Below are 18,164 nucleotides of genomic sequence, written 5' to 3'. Positions count from 1 at the left end.
TCTGATGCTGAGCTCCATTGAGACTCCAATTAAGAGCGATTCCACCCGAATCAGACAAACCAAAAGGAAGTTTTTCTCAATGTAGCCTTTATAATTGCCTGTGCAACTTTCAGTAAGCGTTCAAAACATTCATGTAGAATTATGCAAATCTATCTCGAGCCAACAAAAGAGGGTATAGAACTGATTTTCATTTAATTGAACCACTTGCTCTATCTCTTTGTTCCGAGTGCTCGCTTTTCTCATATTAACTCATGTAAATTTTGAACACCTAAATATCTACTTTAGGCATTTTACAGGTGGTAATTCTAGTTTAATCCATCTAAAAGTATGTCAGATAATTTATTTTGAGAGAGAAGATTTGAGACAAATGATTCTAATATATAAATTCTACATATTATATTTTCCTCAATCTGAATAGATATTTATCATTGCTAACATAGTTGATAGAATTCCCAGTACTTCGCATTGGAAGGCCGAATATAGTCCAGTGAAGGATGAAAATAGAAGTCGATTATAAAATATATGGCAGGTTACCAAAAAAATGCTTACCACTAAGAATACAAAAACACGATCATTGCGATAAAAATATCAGCACAATAGAATACAGATACTGCAGGAACACAACCGCAAAAATACTAGTCATTTCTGTGGCAAGAAAGGTAAAATGTACTCTTATTAAACGCATAGTTGTGAATGAAAATAGTTCAATACATTCAAAATTCCAACACAATTTCATTACAATAGAAGTGACTTCGACTTGAATGTTCATTGAAGCATTTACATGCACAAACAAAATATACTAGATTAGAATAAAATTGCAAAAAAGGGCATTGTGCCCTTCTTAGTGAATATATAAAGATGTTCTTCATGTTGGATTGCAGTTTAATTGCTGTTGAGGGACGTCTCACAGTTCATCCTGGCAACATAAGAAAAGAAAAGATCAGCTGTATTTCTCCTGAGTCATCCTGAAATTCATTGGGTATCTCAAAAGAAAAGAAGATATCAATTACCAAAATGAAATTAAAGACTTTCTTCTCAGAAGCAAACATTTGTGCTCAATATTTTCGAGAAAACTCACACAACCCATAATCTGGACAGTTTATTACTTACATGGTAATCATCGTAGTCGTCATGCTGCTTGCAATCAACAATTGAAAAGTCAGTCACCATTCATGACTTATAAAAGTGAGAAAAAGAAACTAACAAATACATTTAAAGCCATGCAAATAGTAAAAACTAATTGTATGCTGATTGTCAATGGAACCCTAGATAGGATTTTAGCTTGGGCAAAAAAATATTTCATAACACACGTTTAGTAGTTTACCCAAGGAGAAAAACAGTAAAATTGTATGTAAAATGAAATGAACAATAGTTTTAATATGAAATATCCAACAACATAAGGACAATGAGTTGAAATCTGTATAGGATAATAATTATATAATTGAAGAATATTGAATGAATAAGATATGAGATTGATACAGTGCGTTGTGACAGTACACTTATATGCATTGACTAGTCACAAAGGTGAAGGGTTGTGTCTCTTAATTATCATTATTATTGTTATTTTAGTATGATTATTATAGTTTTGTTTTTTTGTTTTGTTTTTTTTTTTTTTTTTTTTTGGTATATTTTATGTTTTTTTACAAGAAAATAGATAGCGTGTCAGTTAAAAAGATCTACTTCTCTGCATAAAGGTATTTTTCTCAAATGAAAGGGTAATTAAAGCACTAGGTGGAGAGCAACTAGGGTAAGAAAATTAAGGGAGAAATTTAGTTGGTCATATATTCTAGAATATTTTGTGGCCAACTTTAGCCTAAAAAATGACAGATTTAATTTTTGAAGGAGAATCCCAGTTTTTGGAGAATGGAGGTTGCATATGCGATTTTCGACAATACGATTAACTAGAAACTATTTTCTCAAAGGCTTCCTCCTATAAAACTCTATAATATGGTAGTTGATGCCATGGGATATTTAATCTCTCATTGGGTGGGCCAAGGCCTGATTAGAGGGATATCCCTTCCTAAACAAGGAATCAAGCAACATGTTAATGGGACTTTTACAGATAGTTCCTCAAGGATTATGAATCTATGAACACAATGGAGTTCCTTCCAATTTCTTGCATTATTGTTGTTTGGAACTTTTGCTTAATTCAATTTTTGCGAATAATCAAACAGTGAAATTTTGAGCATATTGAGAAAGAGTTCAAGATATGTTTGGTAAAAATTCCATATTTTTTTTCACTATAAAGCCGAAGATATACCTTGTGGAAGTTAGGGTTTGTGAATGGTCTTGAAATCAACTTCAAAAGAGTGATCATGGCATCTTCATTATAATTACTTTTTTGGGACACTTCATAGTTCATACTGTGAAATTTTTAGAGATCTCAGGAGATAGATCGAAGTGATTTAGGCGAAAAATTCATTACCAAATATAAAGAATTGGACATGTGACATGCCATACAAGTTTGCTCTTGGGAAAAAGCCAAAAATCAACAAGTTTTGGGAAAGTTACCGTACAAACAAAGAGATTGGTGTCTCTTGCTAAGTTGGTGCTTAGAAGTTAGCAGTGGGGACTGGTGCCTCCAACAGATTGGTGTCTATGAAGATTTGCAAGAGTAGATTGGTGCCTACCACAGTTTAATTGATGGGGATTGGTGTCTCCAATAGGTTGCTACCTACAAATATTTGTAATAGTAGGTTGGTGCCTACAAACAATTATAAAAATAAGTTCTGCAATTTTCCCCTAGAAGGGTTTCTACATATATCTTGTGTTCCATGTTATGCAACTCACAGATCTCATATGTGAATGTTTTCTTATGGTTCATGAATGTTTATATAAGTAAAAATTGTCTTATATTGAATCAATCCCCCACCACCACCGCCCCCCTCCCCCCAACTTCTTAGTATAAGTGCGTGCTCAACACAAGACCCAATGCTATAAACAAAGTTCATGGGACCTCTCTGAGACACTATGGTAGCCCAAGACCTTTAAAAAGCGCTCCGTCATTTCATCATTACTACACTAAACACAAACAATATTTGTCACATCAATTTTATGATTCAAGGTATCCCCTTGCCTTTTCAAGTCTTGTATTGGAAAATTTGGGGCATGGATATCCAACAAATGGAAAAGAAAATTACGAAATGGCTAACCAAACCTTTGGCTATTGCTATTAAGTATCAAATTTGTAATAATATTTGAGCAACCACCCATATCTATTACTCATTGAGTTAGGTGTTGTCTATCGATGCTATCATCGACTTGAGAAATCTCGTTGCAACTTCCTTTGTGCGAATATGGAGGGAGGTAAGGGCTTTGATCAAGTTAATAGGAACCTCTATTGCACTCTCAATGACTAGGAAGTATAAGGACTCATCAAAAGTTAAAGGCAATACTTCCTTATGTGCTAGATGAGTTATAAAGGTGTTAGAAGGTAACAAAGCCTAGAAAATGCTTTTGTGAATTTGCATTCATCAAGGAGCCTTGTCAACAATAGATCGCGATTGTGCTTGAACTTGCAAACTTTCATTGTTACCTTAGTGGCAAGATCAAAGGAATCTTTGTTTCCTAAAGCAATTAAAAGGCTTGTAAGGTTGTGAAGTCTTATCTGAAATAGAAAGGTTGAGGTTTTAGGTTTGGCTTGTCTTTCAACAACCATTAATTTTGGTGGTCCCCCATCCCACTAAATGGAGGTAAAGTTTTGTTTGAGATAGCTTGCTTCTCAACCTTGGGACTTTTCAAAAGGGGCATCATCATAGTCAAAGGAATCTTTGATGCCTAGATTAGGGATTGGAAACTTTCCTTAAAGTTGAAAATAGGTTAGCACTAGCCAATCCAAATAAACGTGTGTATAAGGGAATCAAGGACACTTGCCCAATAATTATTGTCTAAGCACTTGGAGTGTGGTAACGATAGAGCAAGGGGTTGGCTTGTTTCAAGAAACTTCCAAACTATTGACCATATTTTCACACTTTTGATCATCATTGAGGAGGCTTGCCAACGATTCTCTACAAGTCTTTTGTTGCTTTCTATCATTTAGGTTATGTTGATTTTGAATTTCCCATGGATTCTTGACCTTGTCTAGAGTATTGTCAGAGTCATGCATGGGTCCTTTCTCTCACAAACTCTTTTGTATTTACATAGATGAGCTTGAGGGCTTTCTTCACCAACAAATCCATGTTGACAACAATTTTATGTCACATCATGTCTTGATAATCATACTACTTTATATTGATGATGTGGTGTTCATCCATCATTCTCCTTAAGATTTAGAAAGAAATCTATACATGCTTGCTTTTATGGTCTCAACTAGATGTTAGTTTACCTTAGTAAGACTAAGGCTATAATCTTTACTATCCAAGGATGTTCTTTCCTATTTCCAGTTCTCCTATAAGCGAGAGCATATGGATCACATTACTACTTATAATACTTATTGAGGGATTTGATTTATTGACCCACACTCAACCTAAACCCTCCCTCCTAGTTGCATCTTTGTAAGGATATGACTCCCTCTTTGTCATGTAACATAGTGCCTTCAAATACATTTCTAGTATAGTGCTTCAGAGAAGTACCCTTTCAAAATTATCATTAAACCCACAACTATTTATGGGTCAAAGGCCTAGAGTCCTAGTTTAGAATCTATGGACCACTTTGTGGACCAAGCATTTATTGAGAGGGTTTAGGCTATCGTGCTTCAACATATGATCATGTGCAAGTGAATTGTTCCTTTGTGAATTGTGTAGGCCAATTTTGTTGCACATCCTCTTCGTCTTGAGAGTATTTTCAAGTTCACATTCTATCTTCATGGACTCCAATCCTTGGGTGATTTTGCATTAGGTCTAAGTAATAACCATATATGGCATTGAGATCCTTAGAGAGGATCACTTCCTTAGGTTTCACTGGGCATCGTCAATGTCAATATTCTAAGAGTAGCTTGATTCTTCAATATATCAATATCTCCATTGATCAACTTCCCTCTTTCAGGTACTCCTTGGATACTCTCTTCAACCTTTTTCCATTGAACACAATGATCAATAGAGCAATAAGAGATGATATTTACCAATAATCTATCTAGGTTACTACGACCTTTCCTCTAGAGCGCCTTGGCCCCAGAGCAACCTTCTATATTGAGTAATTGTAGATGGCACCACCATTGATCCTAATTATCTCTAGTGTCATTGGTCACACATCCTGAGGATTTCGCTTGGTTAGTTAAGGGTCTGCTTCCACCTATTACAAGCTAAGACAGATCACCATATTCTTTGTGGTGATAGGATATGTTGCCTTTATTTTTCTAAGACATGGATAATGAATACTTGATTTTCCAATGCCCCATTTATTTTGTGATTTAAGGGAGATACTTGTTAGTATAGAGATTTAGAGGCTCCTACCGACCTTTTACCACTATCTCCATCAGGTATGCTTAGCCCTTTTTCAGGGAGATACTTTCAAGCGTAGAGCTTTCTAGGAGAACACTAGGGCCAATACTAGGGCTACCAAGCTTATCAAATCCTTCCAACCCATCCCAGACATTGGGGGTGCTAAGCATTTTAGATGTTGTCATCCTACATTTAAGCAAAGATAGGTTAGTGAGATGGTATCTTCCTCAACATGCCACTACTAGAGTACCCTAGTATCATTTCAGACATCATCGGTTTTCCTATATACATTTAGGACCATTAGTGCTCTTCCTCTACATCCTAAGTCAACAGGGCATGTGTGCATCGCCCACTTTCTTTCTACTTCTAGAGGTTCATCGACCCTGGCAGTTAGTAAAGATTCTAGAGGGGGTCACCATACTTCCTTCGATGATTGTGCACTGTACACCTCTTATCCTAGGCATGCTTCAACAAATATTATCAGATCTTGTTTGGTCTTATAAGGGTGGTAGATGATGATATCATTGGTCCCTCTACTTCCACTTTGAACATTGGTATAGACATGCAACAAGACTGATCTCATCTTGGTTTCTAGCTTTGGTCTTCATCTTTCCTTGATGGTGTTTTGTACATGTACTTGGGTTTTATAGCTTGGGTTTACCTCTCTCTTTCTATTTGAAGTGAGTACTTGGTTCACATCATTTTAGCATCCTAGTGTTTTAGCTACTTTTTCAGTACCTATGTTTTTTCTACCTTAGTTCTTTTCTATTCTACTAGATGTAATATTGAGTCCCAATGACCTACTTTTGGTCTTTAGTGAACATTAATATCATTTCTCTCTCTTTCTTTCTCTCTAGTAAGGTAAGATCTTGGTTTCCTACAACCTAGTGGAAAAATTTGAATTGGAACAAAGGCAAGGCTTTTAAAAAGTATAAGATGTTTAATGGCTACAAGTGGCTCTTTTATAAAATTGTGTTGGATATTTGATTGAATAAGAAGTGGGGGTTCAAATCCAAACAATTGATTTGCCTCTTGTTTGTGTAGTGCTTGGAAGCCTTTGATTGAACATAAGAAGGTTTTCTTCGAATGGTCTCTCATTCTCGAGGGTCTAGTTGTCAACCACAGATTGCTCCACCTTGGCATCCTTGGCTCAAATATCTTTTATGTGGTCACCTTGGGATTCTCAAACACTTATTTTAGCTTAGTGTCTATGCTAAGTAAACCAGGAATCCCATCACTAAATTTTGTGGCCAGTTCCTCCTTTGTTCCAATCTCTTGAGAGGTTGCTCTCCAAGGAGACAAATAGTTATGGGTCATTAAATTTCAAGAAACTCGATAACTTCTAGGAATTAAAGTATTGTTTCTATTATGAAAGAACACAATAAGTCTATGTTCAATCGAGCTTAGCCTGCTAAGAGCTTTCCCTGGTTTAATAATTCTTTAATCTGGGCCAACCTTTCTATGCAAATTATTGTTCGGGTGTAAAATGTGGTGTTGGATGTGGCACATCTGCACCAGCTATTGGAGTTCTAGGGAGGGGCTTCGTGTACCATGAGCAGGGAGACTCCAACAACTTCTACCCTTTCTACCCATTCCAAATAGTCACAATGTTCAAAGGGTATACCAAGGCACAAAGCAGGCTGCATTGTTTGTGAAAGGCAATAGCACTGCAACAGCTTTCCTTGTAGCCTTCTAGCATGGCCCCAAAATGGCAAATTCCTGACACTTGCCCCTGCCATCTTTGAAAATGAGAAGTCACTTGACAAAGCATAAGAGATTAATGAAAGATAAGGGGCCATCTTTCCTTATTCCAGATCCGATAATATATTTTGTAGCCCACTCCCTTTGACAAAGATGATTTCACTCCAAATGCTGGTCTCATCCAAGCAACTGCCTAATTATATATCTTGGTTACGGGTGACCTGTGCATTTTGTGCCTTAAAGAGAAAATGGTTTTTATGGGTTTGTGCCAGCCACCTTACAAGGTCTGTATGCTTTATTCTATGCTCAATGGTGATTTCACAGGAAGTATGATCATGGCCAATTTTGACAGCTAGTAGGGCTTTAGCTAATCTTTTCTACCTTGCCGTGGCTGCCTAGTGGCCCTAATTTTTCTGGTAAAAATTACTATTGTGTACACAATTGTTTATATTGATATTTAAAAGAAGCATCTTATACCCAAAGAAAACTTGTGTGCAGATACCTTCTTCTAATACAAAATGTTAATGCAATAAAATGTTTTGTTTGTATATCTATTGAAATTTGAGTCGATGCAGCCATGCTTTTGCTCATGGTCTGAGAAAAGAGCAAGGATTCATGCAGGAAATCTTGTTATTTGGTGATAAATCATGATCACTGTGACAAAGCTCTGCTGGAATTGATCTGCAGAATCAGTGAGCGTTACTAACTGTTGTGAATTCGGTTTTGCATTGCAATCATTGATGAGTATTATGAACTGGACTTAGAAAGCAGTTCCAGTAAATTTCCTACGGATTGTAGTTGTTACATAGTATGGGGTGCAATAAAGGAGAGTATAGGGGAAGTTTGTATAATCTTGATTGATATACTAAAGGAAGTTCTATTAAGATGTCGGGTAAAGTGATGCCACTTCAGATTGTACATTTGGAAACTATTCTCAGGGTGACTATGTAAGGTTAGAAAGCAGGGGTTGAAGCGATACTATGGTCTTCCTTTAAGCTATAACTTTGTCATTTTTAGTATAATCAAAGCATATATTATTTGTCTTGAGCCCTTTAGCCAATATAAAAGCCTACATCAACCCAACATGAAATATAAATTTCCTTTATTTAGAAATGAGCAAAGAACAAAGAATATGCTACCGGTTGGTGTCTCCTTCGAAGTCGTTCTCTCATGCGGTCTTTATCATGGTATCTCCTATCATGATCCCGCTCACGTCTCCTGCGCTCCCCTTCTTGTCTTGCCCGTTCCGCTTCCTATAGAGAACAATGAATTCAGAAATCGATATTGCATTTCAACTAGAAAATTTACTTGCCATTTGAAAATCATCTTGTCTATTCATCACTATTTTCCAATTTTGGAATGTAGTGGAGAGACCATAATATAAAAGGGAATAATATAAAGAACTAGAACATGGATTCAAACACAACATAAAAGCTTATAATATAAATTTGATGTTAATACCTCTTCCTCTTCAGCGCGCCTCTTTTTCTCTGCCTCCTCAAAAGCTTCCTTTTCCATCTGCAAAGTAACAGCATCCAATGTGATGGGAATGAAGCAAAAGTTAATAACCAGCCAAATTTAATCAATGCATTGCAGAAAAACAAAATCATTCAAATTCTAAAGCAGAGGCTAGAGCTATAGCTAACAAGATGGAGATATAAATACCTCCCTGTTTCTTCCCCATGTCTCCTCAGCAACCTCCCGAGCATACTGAGGATCATCACACACTAAAATGTTGTCATAAACCGAGCCTGCCTTCACCTGCATTAAAGGTAAGAATTATTAGGATGTGGTGAAAATTTACAAGTAAAGATCATTTATATATTAACAGTATTTTAGCTCTTACCTGCCAGACTTCAATCCCCACATATTTCAAAGGCTTGAAGACATAAAGATCTGGATCATCTTCAAATTCTGCGAAAATAATCATGCAGACAAAATTAATGACATGAATGAACAGGAAACGTACCCATGAATTTTCATAAGAATAATGAAAAGATGGTGATCACTCTGAACAAGAAGAACCAATTAAAAATGTTAAAATGTTTTTCCCTAAAATCAATGAAGTGCTGACCCATACCTGGATTGTCAACCCATGGAGTTTTCCACTTCCCCTTGTAGTTGGGATTTTTAATTTTCTGTTCAATAAATGTAACATGATTTTACAAAAATGAGGTTTTTGTCAAACATTGATATGGACAGAAAAAACCTATGGCATGACTAAAATATGTCAAATATAGATGCATTCCAACCCATACCTTTGCCTTCCAAGGCCCCTTGTATGCTGGATTGGGGATCTTTGGTGCTTTCCATATCCCATCATCTTCCTCCTCCCAGTCATCAGGCTATAGAAGCAACAGAAGAAAACCCAGTGGTGAATAGGAGGTTGAAATCTAAGAAATTGCATGCAATTATACTCTGGAAGCTCATGTATTTATTATAGCACAAACAAAGATTCCTTTCCACAAGTGGGATGGAAACTTTAGGTTAATTAGACAAACCTTTTTTGCCTTTGGATCTGGTATTTCTGCTGGAATATTATCGTAGCCCTGTATGATATAATTGTGCACATTGATCAATTTCAAAACTTCCAGTTTCAGAAGAATATCACAATTTCAATCTCAGCTATATAAAAAAATAAGCACTGATTTTAAATGTACAAATTTACCTCTGGTTTTGTGGCATCAGGATCATCAATATACTCTCTATCATCCCAATCTTTAGGCTGTCAAAGTAAGTACATATCAAATGAGTTAATAGAAAACTCTGCCATATCTATCACATGGAATGGACTGCTGGATCTAAGTTCACAGGAGACGGAACTAAAAAGATGCAATACTTGTGATGCGGTAACCGTTAGAGAAGAAATATGCAAGAAAAATATCAGACAGTATACCTTTTTGGCCTTCAAATCTCTGATTTTTCGAGGCGGAAGAATATCCCAATCAGTATAGAGGCTTCCAAATTCCCTTTCTCTATTGTCAATTAGTATGCTGTAGGATGCGTCCGGTCTTATAATTAAAGTGTAAACATGAGTAAGCTTGTCTGTTTCACAGGTAAGATCTTTCTTTATCGGATAATTCTGACCTTGATATGATACTATGACATGGAGCTTCTTTTTGTCTGTGCCACAGATATCGGGACCAAACATTACACTGCAGATAAAAAAGCACAACAGATTAAAAGACCATACATAGTTGAGTTTCCAAATTCTAAATCATAAAATACACTTCTTAATACTGAGGCAGGCCAGATAACAGACCCTATTCAATATCATTACCAGTCACCCTTACTAAACAGGGTATCCATGTTCACTGTAAGACAACTCCCAAAGGGTGGTATGACTAAACACGGAGCATAAAAACATTTAATCTTCCACTGACAAGAAGCTCTGGAACATGCATTTCTTCTCTTTCAAAGATATTTTTACACAACAGACTTACCTTCCACCAGCCCTATGTTTCATCATATCCCTGAAAATCGTCTACAATTAATAAATATCCAAGCCTTGGGTTTTATGCCCGTCTTTAAAAACCAAGACTTTATGTAAACAACACCAAACCAATCTTCCCAGTAAGGGGGATGGATCTAGAAGATATTGAAGAACATTTTTCATTGAGGTTGATCTAGCAGTGACTTACCAGCCATGGGGAAGAGGGAAGCCGGAATAGCATCCTGTGGTTCATGGCTAAATCATAAGAGTGAGTATCAAAGCTTTTTGAAGGGGGAGAGTGTGTTATGTTTCTCAGACATGTTCCTGTAATATATGCTTTCTTATCCTTTATTCATAATACATATCTTTCCTTAAACAATGTTGTGAGTTGGAAATGTATCATTACCCTTCACATCTTTTCTTCTAATTAGGAACTCTCTCTCATTGGTAACATTCCTCTAATCAGGGGTTATTGACCAGTGGAGAGCTACGGTGCACAAGCTGTACAAACAAGTCAAAGCCTGGGCCCTGGATCAGGATCCAAGAGGTCCTATCAGAGAGTTTTAGCACTAATGTTGGGGTAAAGAATGGATGTCCCCTCTCCCCGATACTATTCAGCCTATATATTGACAAATTGTAGGACTTGATTAATAAGGAAGGCGAAGGTGCAGTAAACATAGCAAGTATTATAATAAAAATCCTTCTAATGCAAACAATGTCATCTTAGCAGCGAGAGTACTTGGCAGCTAATAGGGCCATCTCTCGGCACAAGAAACATTTTATAGGGAAGTGGGAATGGAAAAGTCAAATAGAACCAAAGAGGATATTCTCCCTCCTAAAAAGAGACACATCAGACTCAAATCAGGGAAAGAATGAGCCTCTGAAGATAATCCAGCACTACAAATGCTTGGAATTAGAGTTCAATGAAAGGTTGAATTGGGAAAATGAATGAGGAAGAGGCTCCAAGACAGGTGGAGAGTTACTTCCCTTCTACAGAATACTCACACAAATGAAGATGTGAGAAGGGCAGACGGAAAGAGCCCAAAGAAGGATTACATGATTTGTCAAACATGAAGATAAGCGGAAGTTGAAACTTGAAAAAAAAGAACAACACTTCTCGCTTTATTGTGATGCATACAAACACATCAGAAATATTCCAAGATTGACAGGTTGAAGATATCGCATAAGGACTTCAAAGATGATGCACTTAAGGGACATGTTGGCAAGGGCAAGCCAGACTGAATTAGTTGACCCACTGCAGGGAGTCCACCCAAATAAGTAGTTCACTGACTCGTGCAGGGCATGCTTCATAGACGTGTCCTTCTTCTTTACTATTTATTGTAGCAATTCTACAATCCAAATTTCTTACTTTTGCAAAGGCTTGGCTTCAAAAAGTAACTCTTTAGTTCCATAGATCATTTGGCCTTGTGGACATTCAATAAAATATTAAAATCCTCTACTCTTCTATCCCTCTCTCTCTTTAGAAACATACTTTCTGATTATTGTGGACATTCAATAAAATATTAAAATCCTCTACTCTTCTCTCCCTCTCTCTCTTTAGAAACATACTTTCTGATTATAATTGCAACTGTATGTAACCACTACCCCTACCTCTTCTATAAATAAGTCATCGTATGTATAAGGAGGGCATGTTGAATATTGAGAACTTATGACTGCAGGTTGCCCCCTCAATGTGGAAATGGAGATTGCCCCCTAAAAAGTGGCCGATAATAAAATCTACTTTCATAATTGCCAAGTTGTATCCTTCCAAACTTTAAGAAATTATTGCTAAAATTACAATGACATCTAGATAACTTCAATAGTTCCATTAAACTAGTTGTGATTTATCAGCCCAACTAATAACGGTGGCCAAGGAAAGACAACCTAGGAATTCAATACAGGAGATACCCATTAGTCAGAAGTTATTCTCAAATTCCAAATCCAATGTGGAATCTGATACAAAATAAGCAAAGGAACATCAGAGAACACCAATGGATTATGGGACAACCTAATGATATGACCTATTTGATAGGTTTGAATATTTTTCTTGATAAAAGCTTCCGGTCAACAACGTGCAAGCAAAACCTTCCAATGTGGGATATTACAATAAACCAGATACATCTCACAACACATGGAATTAATCAGTCAACTAATATACCATGATTACGGGTTATCTATTCCGCCAAATTCACCCAAGACTTGCACCTGGCCCCAACCAGATGAAATGACCCACTTACACAAGTGAGATTGTCCACAACATGTGAACATGTCTCTGATGGGACTGAAAATCTGGTGTGGGGATTAGCAACAGCCTCCACTTTACCAAACAACCGAGCACTCAGTGACAATGGCTTCAGAACTTATTTTGGAAGAAACTGAACAACATCCATGTCATTGCGCTCTAAATTTTTCTTGATGAATTTTATGTACAGAAAGCTTGAAAATATTTTTCATAGATAACTGTAATGTGCAAAAGGTCCTTTGCTCAAATTGGATAGAAAATGTATATGAATCCGTTGTTGAAGGATCTGTGTAGACGTGGAACTAACTATGATCTTGCAGCAAGAGGTGAACAAAGAAGGTGCAGTGCTGGGGAGAGAACAAAAGATGCCACTCACGAATATCACTGACCCCATTGCAGGGATGGCAGATGGGACATCACATCACACAGATTGAACCAGAAGGAAGCCCTGGATCACAAAATGGAAACAGCAAAATGCATAGTAAAAGAACATGGACAGAAATGCCAATAAGAGATGGAAATGTAAGGAAGAAGGAAGCACCTAGGTGACAGAGTGTTCAACTCCCTGAATCAAAACAAGGAAGCCACAAAAAAGAGCTTGAAAATAAATAGAGAGCTGTAAAGAGAAGGAAATGGTGCGCAAGAGACTTCCCTCCATCTCAACTCAAAAGCCGTAGAATATCAGATAACTATTGCATAACTGTGGAAAGGATGGGATTTCAATAAATAAACAGATAATTGATTCAGGACCAGGAATGGCCTGCCAAATACATATAGGCACTCTAAACTCCTGAGTCTCCGAACGGATGCGATGATAATATTACAGAAATTAATATCTGACTAACAGTATACAATTACATCACCGATTAGACAGCCAAAGTCAGATGTGCTGTTTCTACAAGAGGTGAACTGAGAATGAAGCGGGATTGAGGGACGGACACTCCCATCATCTCTATAAGCTACATAAGTAGAATAAAAGTTTGGCAGTTTTATCAACAGATTAGCCCTGGACTGTTGTGAGGGAAGAAAATGTAACACCAAGGGCATATTTTTATTAACACATGGAAGTTAAAAGAGGAAAGCCTGTGTTGACTTAATTATAGGATATACACACTAAGAATGCTTGAAATCATGAGGACAAGAATGATGACAAGATGTTTGGTCTTTGTCCCCTATGTGTTTTAAGTCTTAATGGGATCAGGGTAGACCTTTCAAACCAGTGAGCTGATTTCAGTATATTATTTTCATAGTATCAGATTTTGTGCAAAGAAAGGTTCTAAGTAAATTGCAGCAATCCCTAGGATTCATTCATTACATGCAACTGCAACAAGGAAATAAAAATTGCTATAGCATAACTTATCTCTTATCTATCTATAGCATACCTGTATGGAGTGTCTCCACTGAACTTTTTTTGATTAACATAACCACTAAGGAGCTTTATATACCCGCCACCACATTCAATATCCTGCTCAAATTTGATAGAATACTGAAGTACCAAGGTCCTGCCTTTATTGGTAAATTCTGGTATCTTGGCTGATATTGCATAATGTCTGGCATCCGGGTAAGTTTGAATCCCTACAATTATCAATTGATACATTCATCAACATAAAGATAAAATGGGCAGTGTGAAGACACTCATTAATGGATATCTCCTTAAGCAAAAGAGCAAGATCAGATAATTTTACTGGTGTCTAAACAAAAGATAGTTCAATGGGACTAGAAAGCATAATCATTTATACCAATCTGTAAGGCTACCCTGGAAGCATAAAGCAAGATAAAACAAAAAATCATATAAAGAAAAGAAAAGTAGTGCTCTGTCACTGTGAAGGCAATTTGTAAAAATGCCCAATCATTATACCAATATGTAAGGCTACCCTGAAAGCATAAAACAAGATAAAACAAAAGCATACAAGAAATACATGAACTATATATCACATTAGAGAAAGGAAAAAGTATAGAGACTGCAAGAGTGAAAGAGGAGGAAAAACTACTATGATAGCTAAGGAAAATTTATGTAAGGTGGTAATCATATAAAGGAAAGAAAAGTAGTGATCTTCACTGTGAAGGCAATTTGTAAAAAAGTAGATAGACTGACAGAGTGAAAGAGGAGAACTGCTATGACAGCTATGAAATTTATGCAATATAATAATCATATAAGAAAAGAGAAGCGGTTCTCTGTCACTGTGAAGGTAATTTGTAAATAGATTGGAGACAGTGCACGAGTGCAAGAGGATTTACAAACTTCCATGATAGCTAAGAAATCTACTTAAGGCTGTAAGCTAATAATCATATAAAGGGAAGGAAAAACCGCTGCTCTGTCACTGTGAAGGTAATTAGTATTTATCTTATACGCACCCCTACGTGAGATTACAACAGTATCCAGTAGAGACCAGTGGATGCCATTACAACAGCTTACTGGTAACAGGCGAAAGATAGAACTTGAGTCCTGTACTTGGCTATGTCACACCTTGGGTGTTACATTTCTCTACTTTGATGTTAGACCACAAGCTCATGTACTAATAAAAGAAAAATATTGCTGTATCAAAGACCTGAAAAGTAGGAGAAGGGAGATGAAGGGAATACCTTTGTCATCGTGGTCTCCAGCCCATTTTCCGGCAGTGTGTTTAAATGATCCAGCTGTTCCTTCACTTCGTTTCCAGTCAGACTTCACCCATCGACTTTCCCACCCCTCTTCAACATACAACAGCAATACACGCACAATTTTTCAGATCCTACACTCATTTTTTGAACAGAAAACAAAAACGTAACTGTAGCAAACAGCCCCTGCTTTGAGCAAAGACAATCTTTCTTCATTCGCAGAAAACCCCAACGAACTAGAGCCTAAAACACTGTTTGGGCATGCTATTCCGACACGTCTGCAGAATATGAATGACCACAACATGGCCTAATAATAATATTATAGTATTCTCAGCTCGAGTCCCCAATTGACTCAATTAATACATACAAAGATCCATCAAACTCATATACCATCTACTACAAAAATCTATAACAACCCAAAAGAATACCTAACTGAAGTGATAAAAGTAGAGAGTGAGTATATTCTCGAAGATATAAATAGAAAGAAGTAAGATAAGTGTAGTAGTACCCACCATCAAACCTTTCTTCAAATATGACCTCCCCATTGAAGCAGCCGAGATGGGAGAACACAAGCAATATCAGCAAAAGCAGAAAAGAAGAAACACTCCCCATGGAAACGAGGCAAAACGCAAGGCAACTAAGTTATGCGAGCATTGGGAAATGCATTCTGGGATTCAATCCTCCAGGCCTCTAAATGGAGGATCATAGGAATAGACAACTGCACAAAGTCAATGCGTCATTCCAATCTGGGAAGACTTGACCCCTGACCACAAGAAACTTAGTGTTAATCAATGCGTGGGTTGTGCCCCTGCTACCCAATTATATCACTTGACAGCGCATAGGAGGCGGTCTACTGGGTCGCAGTGTGATAAAGTACGCACTAGATAAGTCTGGTCTGTGAGTCAAAGTCCTATTTTTTTTTCTCCTCGTGCAGTCGCGATTAGATTCTTCGATGAAGGTTATCGTGTTTGTGGCGTTTGCGACGGGGCACTCAAATGACCCCGTATCCCACGCTAACGTTTCGCTCATTTTAACCATAAGGGTACGGCCACTACTGTTGACTTGACGCCCTTTTGGCCTGGTTCAAATTCAAGACACTGTGCTAGGAAGCCCTTTTGGTCTGGTTCAAATTCAAGAAACTGAGTTACTGTACTAGCTTTCTATCATTGAACTTTCCTTCGCGATTTTGTCGGGACATTAACATTGAATATGCTTATCACATCCAGAAAAGTTGTTTGTTTGTGTTAGTCCTCGTTGCAAGATGTTAGTTGTTTGTTTGTGTTAGTCCTCGTTGCAAGAGGTTAGTAGTTGAAGGTGGGAGTTATTTGTGAAATAAAAACTGATATCAGTTAAAGTGTTGAAGTTTTTTAAGCTCGATTTAACTTTGTACAATTTTTATAACATTATATGGGTGGAATTGAGAATCAGAATTAATTGTGAAATAAAACTGATATGAAAGAAAGAAAGAAAGAAATTATTTTAATGTCCACGAGGCTATAGCCTATGGGACAGATTGTTTTTTCATCTGCTTGATGTATTCGTCCTTTTTTTTGTGAAGCTTCACAATAAATGCTCCCGTCTTCTCGACAAACCCCTCGTTAAATAGATTATCCCAAAAGCTAGCTGCCAGCGTATCTGCATAACTTTCCATGTTGTCTTTGAAGGCCTCACATTCTAAAATGAAATGTTTTTTTGTTTCCACTTTTCCGGAAGAACAAAAAATGCATACCCTTTCCTCCCACATTTCCTTTGGCCTTTTCCAGCGCCCTGTTTCACAACGGAGTTGATGAGAATTAGTCCTTAACTGAGCAATAAGAATTTTGGCTCTCCAAGAGATATTGGCCTCTATGTATGCTTTTAGTTGATGATTATGAGTGGGATTAAACACTTCAATATAGTAATTTTTCTTTCTTCCTAGCTCCTTCTCCCAAGTACATTTGTGGAACTTTTCCATAACAAAAGCTTTTATCTCTTTGCTGTTTATGGGGCACGCGTTCAAGCAAATATCCCATTTACTAAACCATTTGTTATTTTGTTGCATCCAAGTTTTTTTGCTCTTGCACAATCTATCATTAAAGACAACCTTAGGCCATCTACCCTCTTCCATTTGCTCAATTTTTTTTAAATAACTTATGACTCGCACCATAGCGATTGCTTCAATAGGAGCAGCCCCTGTTTCACTTAACAAGATATCATAAGGCACTGCACTTTTAATCTTGAATTTGTTTGTAATCAAACGCTTCTGAATTTTCTCAATTTGTCTCCATTGCATGTCGGAAGTACTGCTAGCCCACAGTTCACAACCATATATGTATTAAATGTTTAAGTTAGACATAATTTCACAAAAGGTTTATTATAAAAATGCTTCTCAAATTCAGAAAAATTGGTTGGTGTAGTTTTAATTTTTAAAAGATGGGCATGATTTGAAAATGAAAACTAATGGCCAAATAAAAACTCATATCTATTAAATATTTAAACTCCACTGAACTTTATAACCACATTTTATACTTGACCATTTATTTTTTCATTTAATATTAAATTCATCTTAAACTAAATTCAATTTATTTGGGAATAAAAATAAAATCCACTACTAAATTTAACCTATGACTGAAATGTCAGATTGTTACCTGAAATAAAAAATTGTCACATTGTGATGATTGAAAATATATTATATATCATTTGAAAACGTCAATATTTAATCATTATTATTATTTTGTTAACCTTAATTATGATTTATAAGCAATGATTATAAGCAACAGCGTCAACTTCATGGAAGTTTGAAAAGCACTTCCGGGAAATTTCGTGAATCTAA

At 36.7% G+C, this 18,164-nt stretch overlaps 1 protein-coding gene across 1 annotated transcript; it reads right to left on the bottom strand.

The window, feature by feature from the left end:
• Positions 1-642: 642 nt before the first annotated feature.
• Positions 643-16,347, bottom strand: CRT3 (calreticulin 3). The gene is made up of 14 exons (XM_089413512.1): positions 15,865-16,347; positions 15,338-15,445; positions 14,137-14,329; positions 9,976-10,234; positions 9,748-9,804; positions 9,581-9,628; positions 9,338-9,424; positions 9,160-9,217; positions 8,926-8,993; positions 8,745-8,840; positions 8,541-8,597; positions 8,219-8,332; positions 1,111-1,134; positions 643-916 (listed from the first exon to the last, which is right to left on the bottom strand). The coding sequence occupies exons 1-14, from the start codon at positions 15,962-15,964 to the stop codon at positions 905-907; spliced, it is 1,281 nt and encodes a 426-aa protein (XP_089269638.1). The 5' UTR covers positions 15,965-16,347; the 3' UTR covers positions 643-904.
• Between the last annotated feature and the right edge of the window lie 1,817 nt (positions 16,348-18,164).

This window comes from Pinus tabuliformis, chromosome 6, assembly GCF_031772625.1.
Source record: "Pinus tabuliformis cultivar Carrire ecotype Pingquan chromosome 6, CPIR1, whole genome shotgun sequence".
Classification (NCBI taxonomy): domain Eukaryota; kingdom Viridiplantae; phylum Streptophyta; class Pinopsida; order Pinales; family Pinaceae; genus Pinus; species Pinus tabuliformis.
This window is presented reverse-complemented; position numbering and strand designations above follow the sequence as displayed.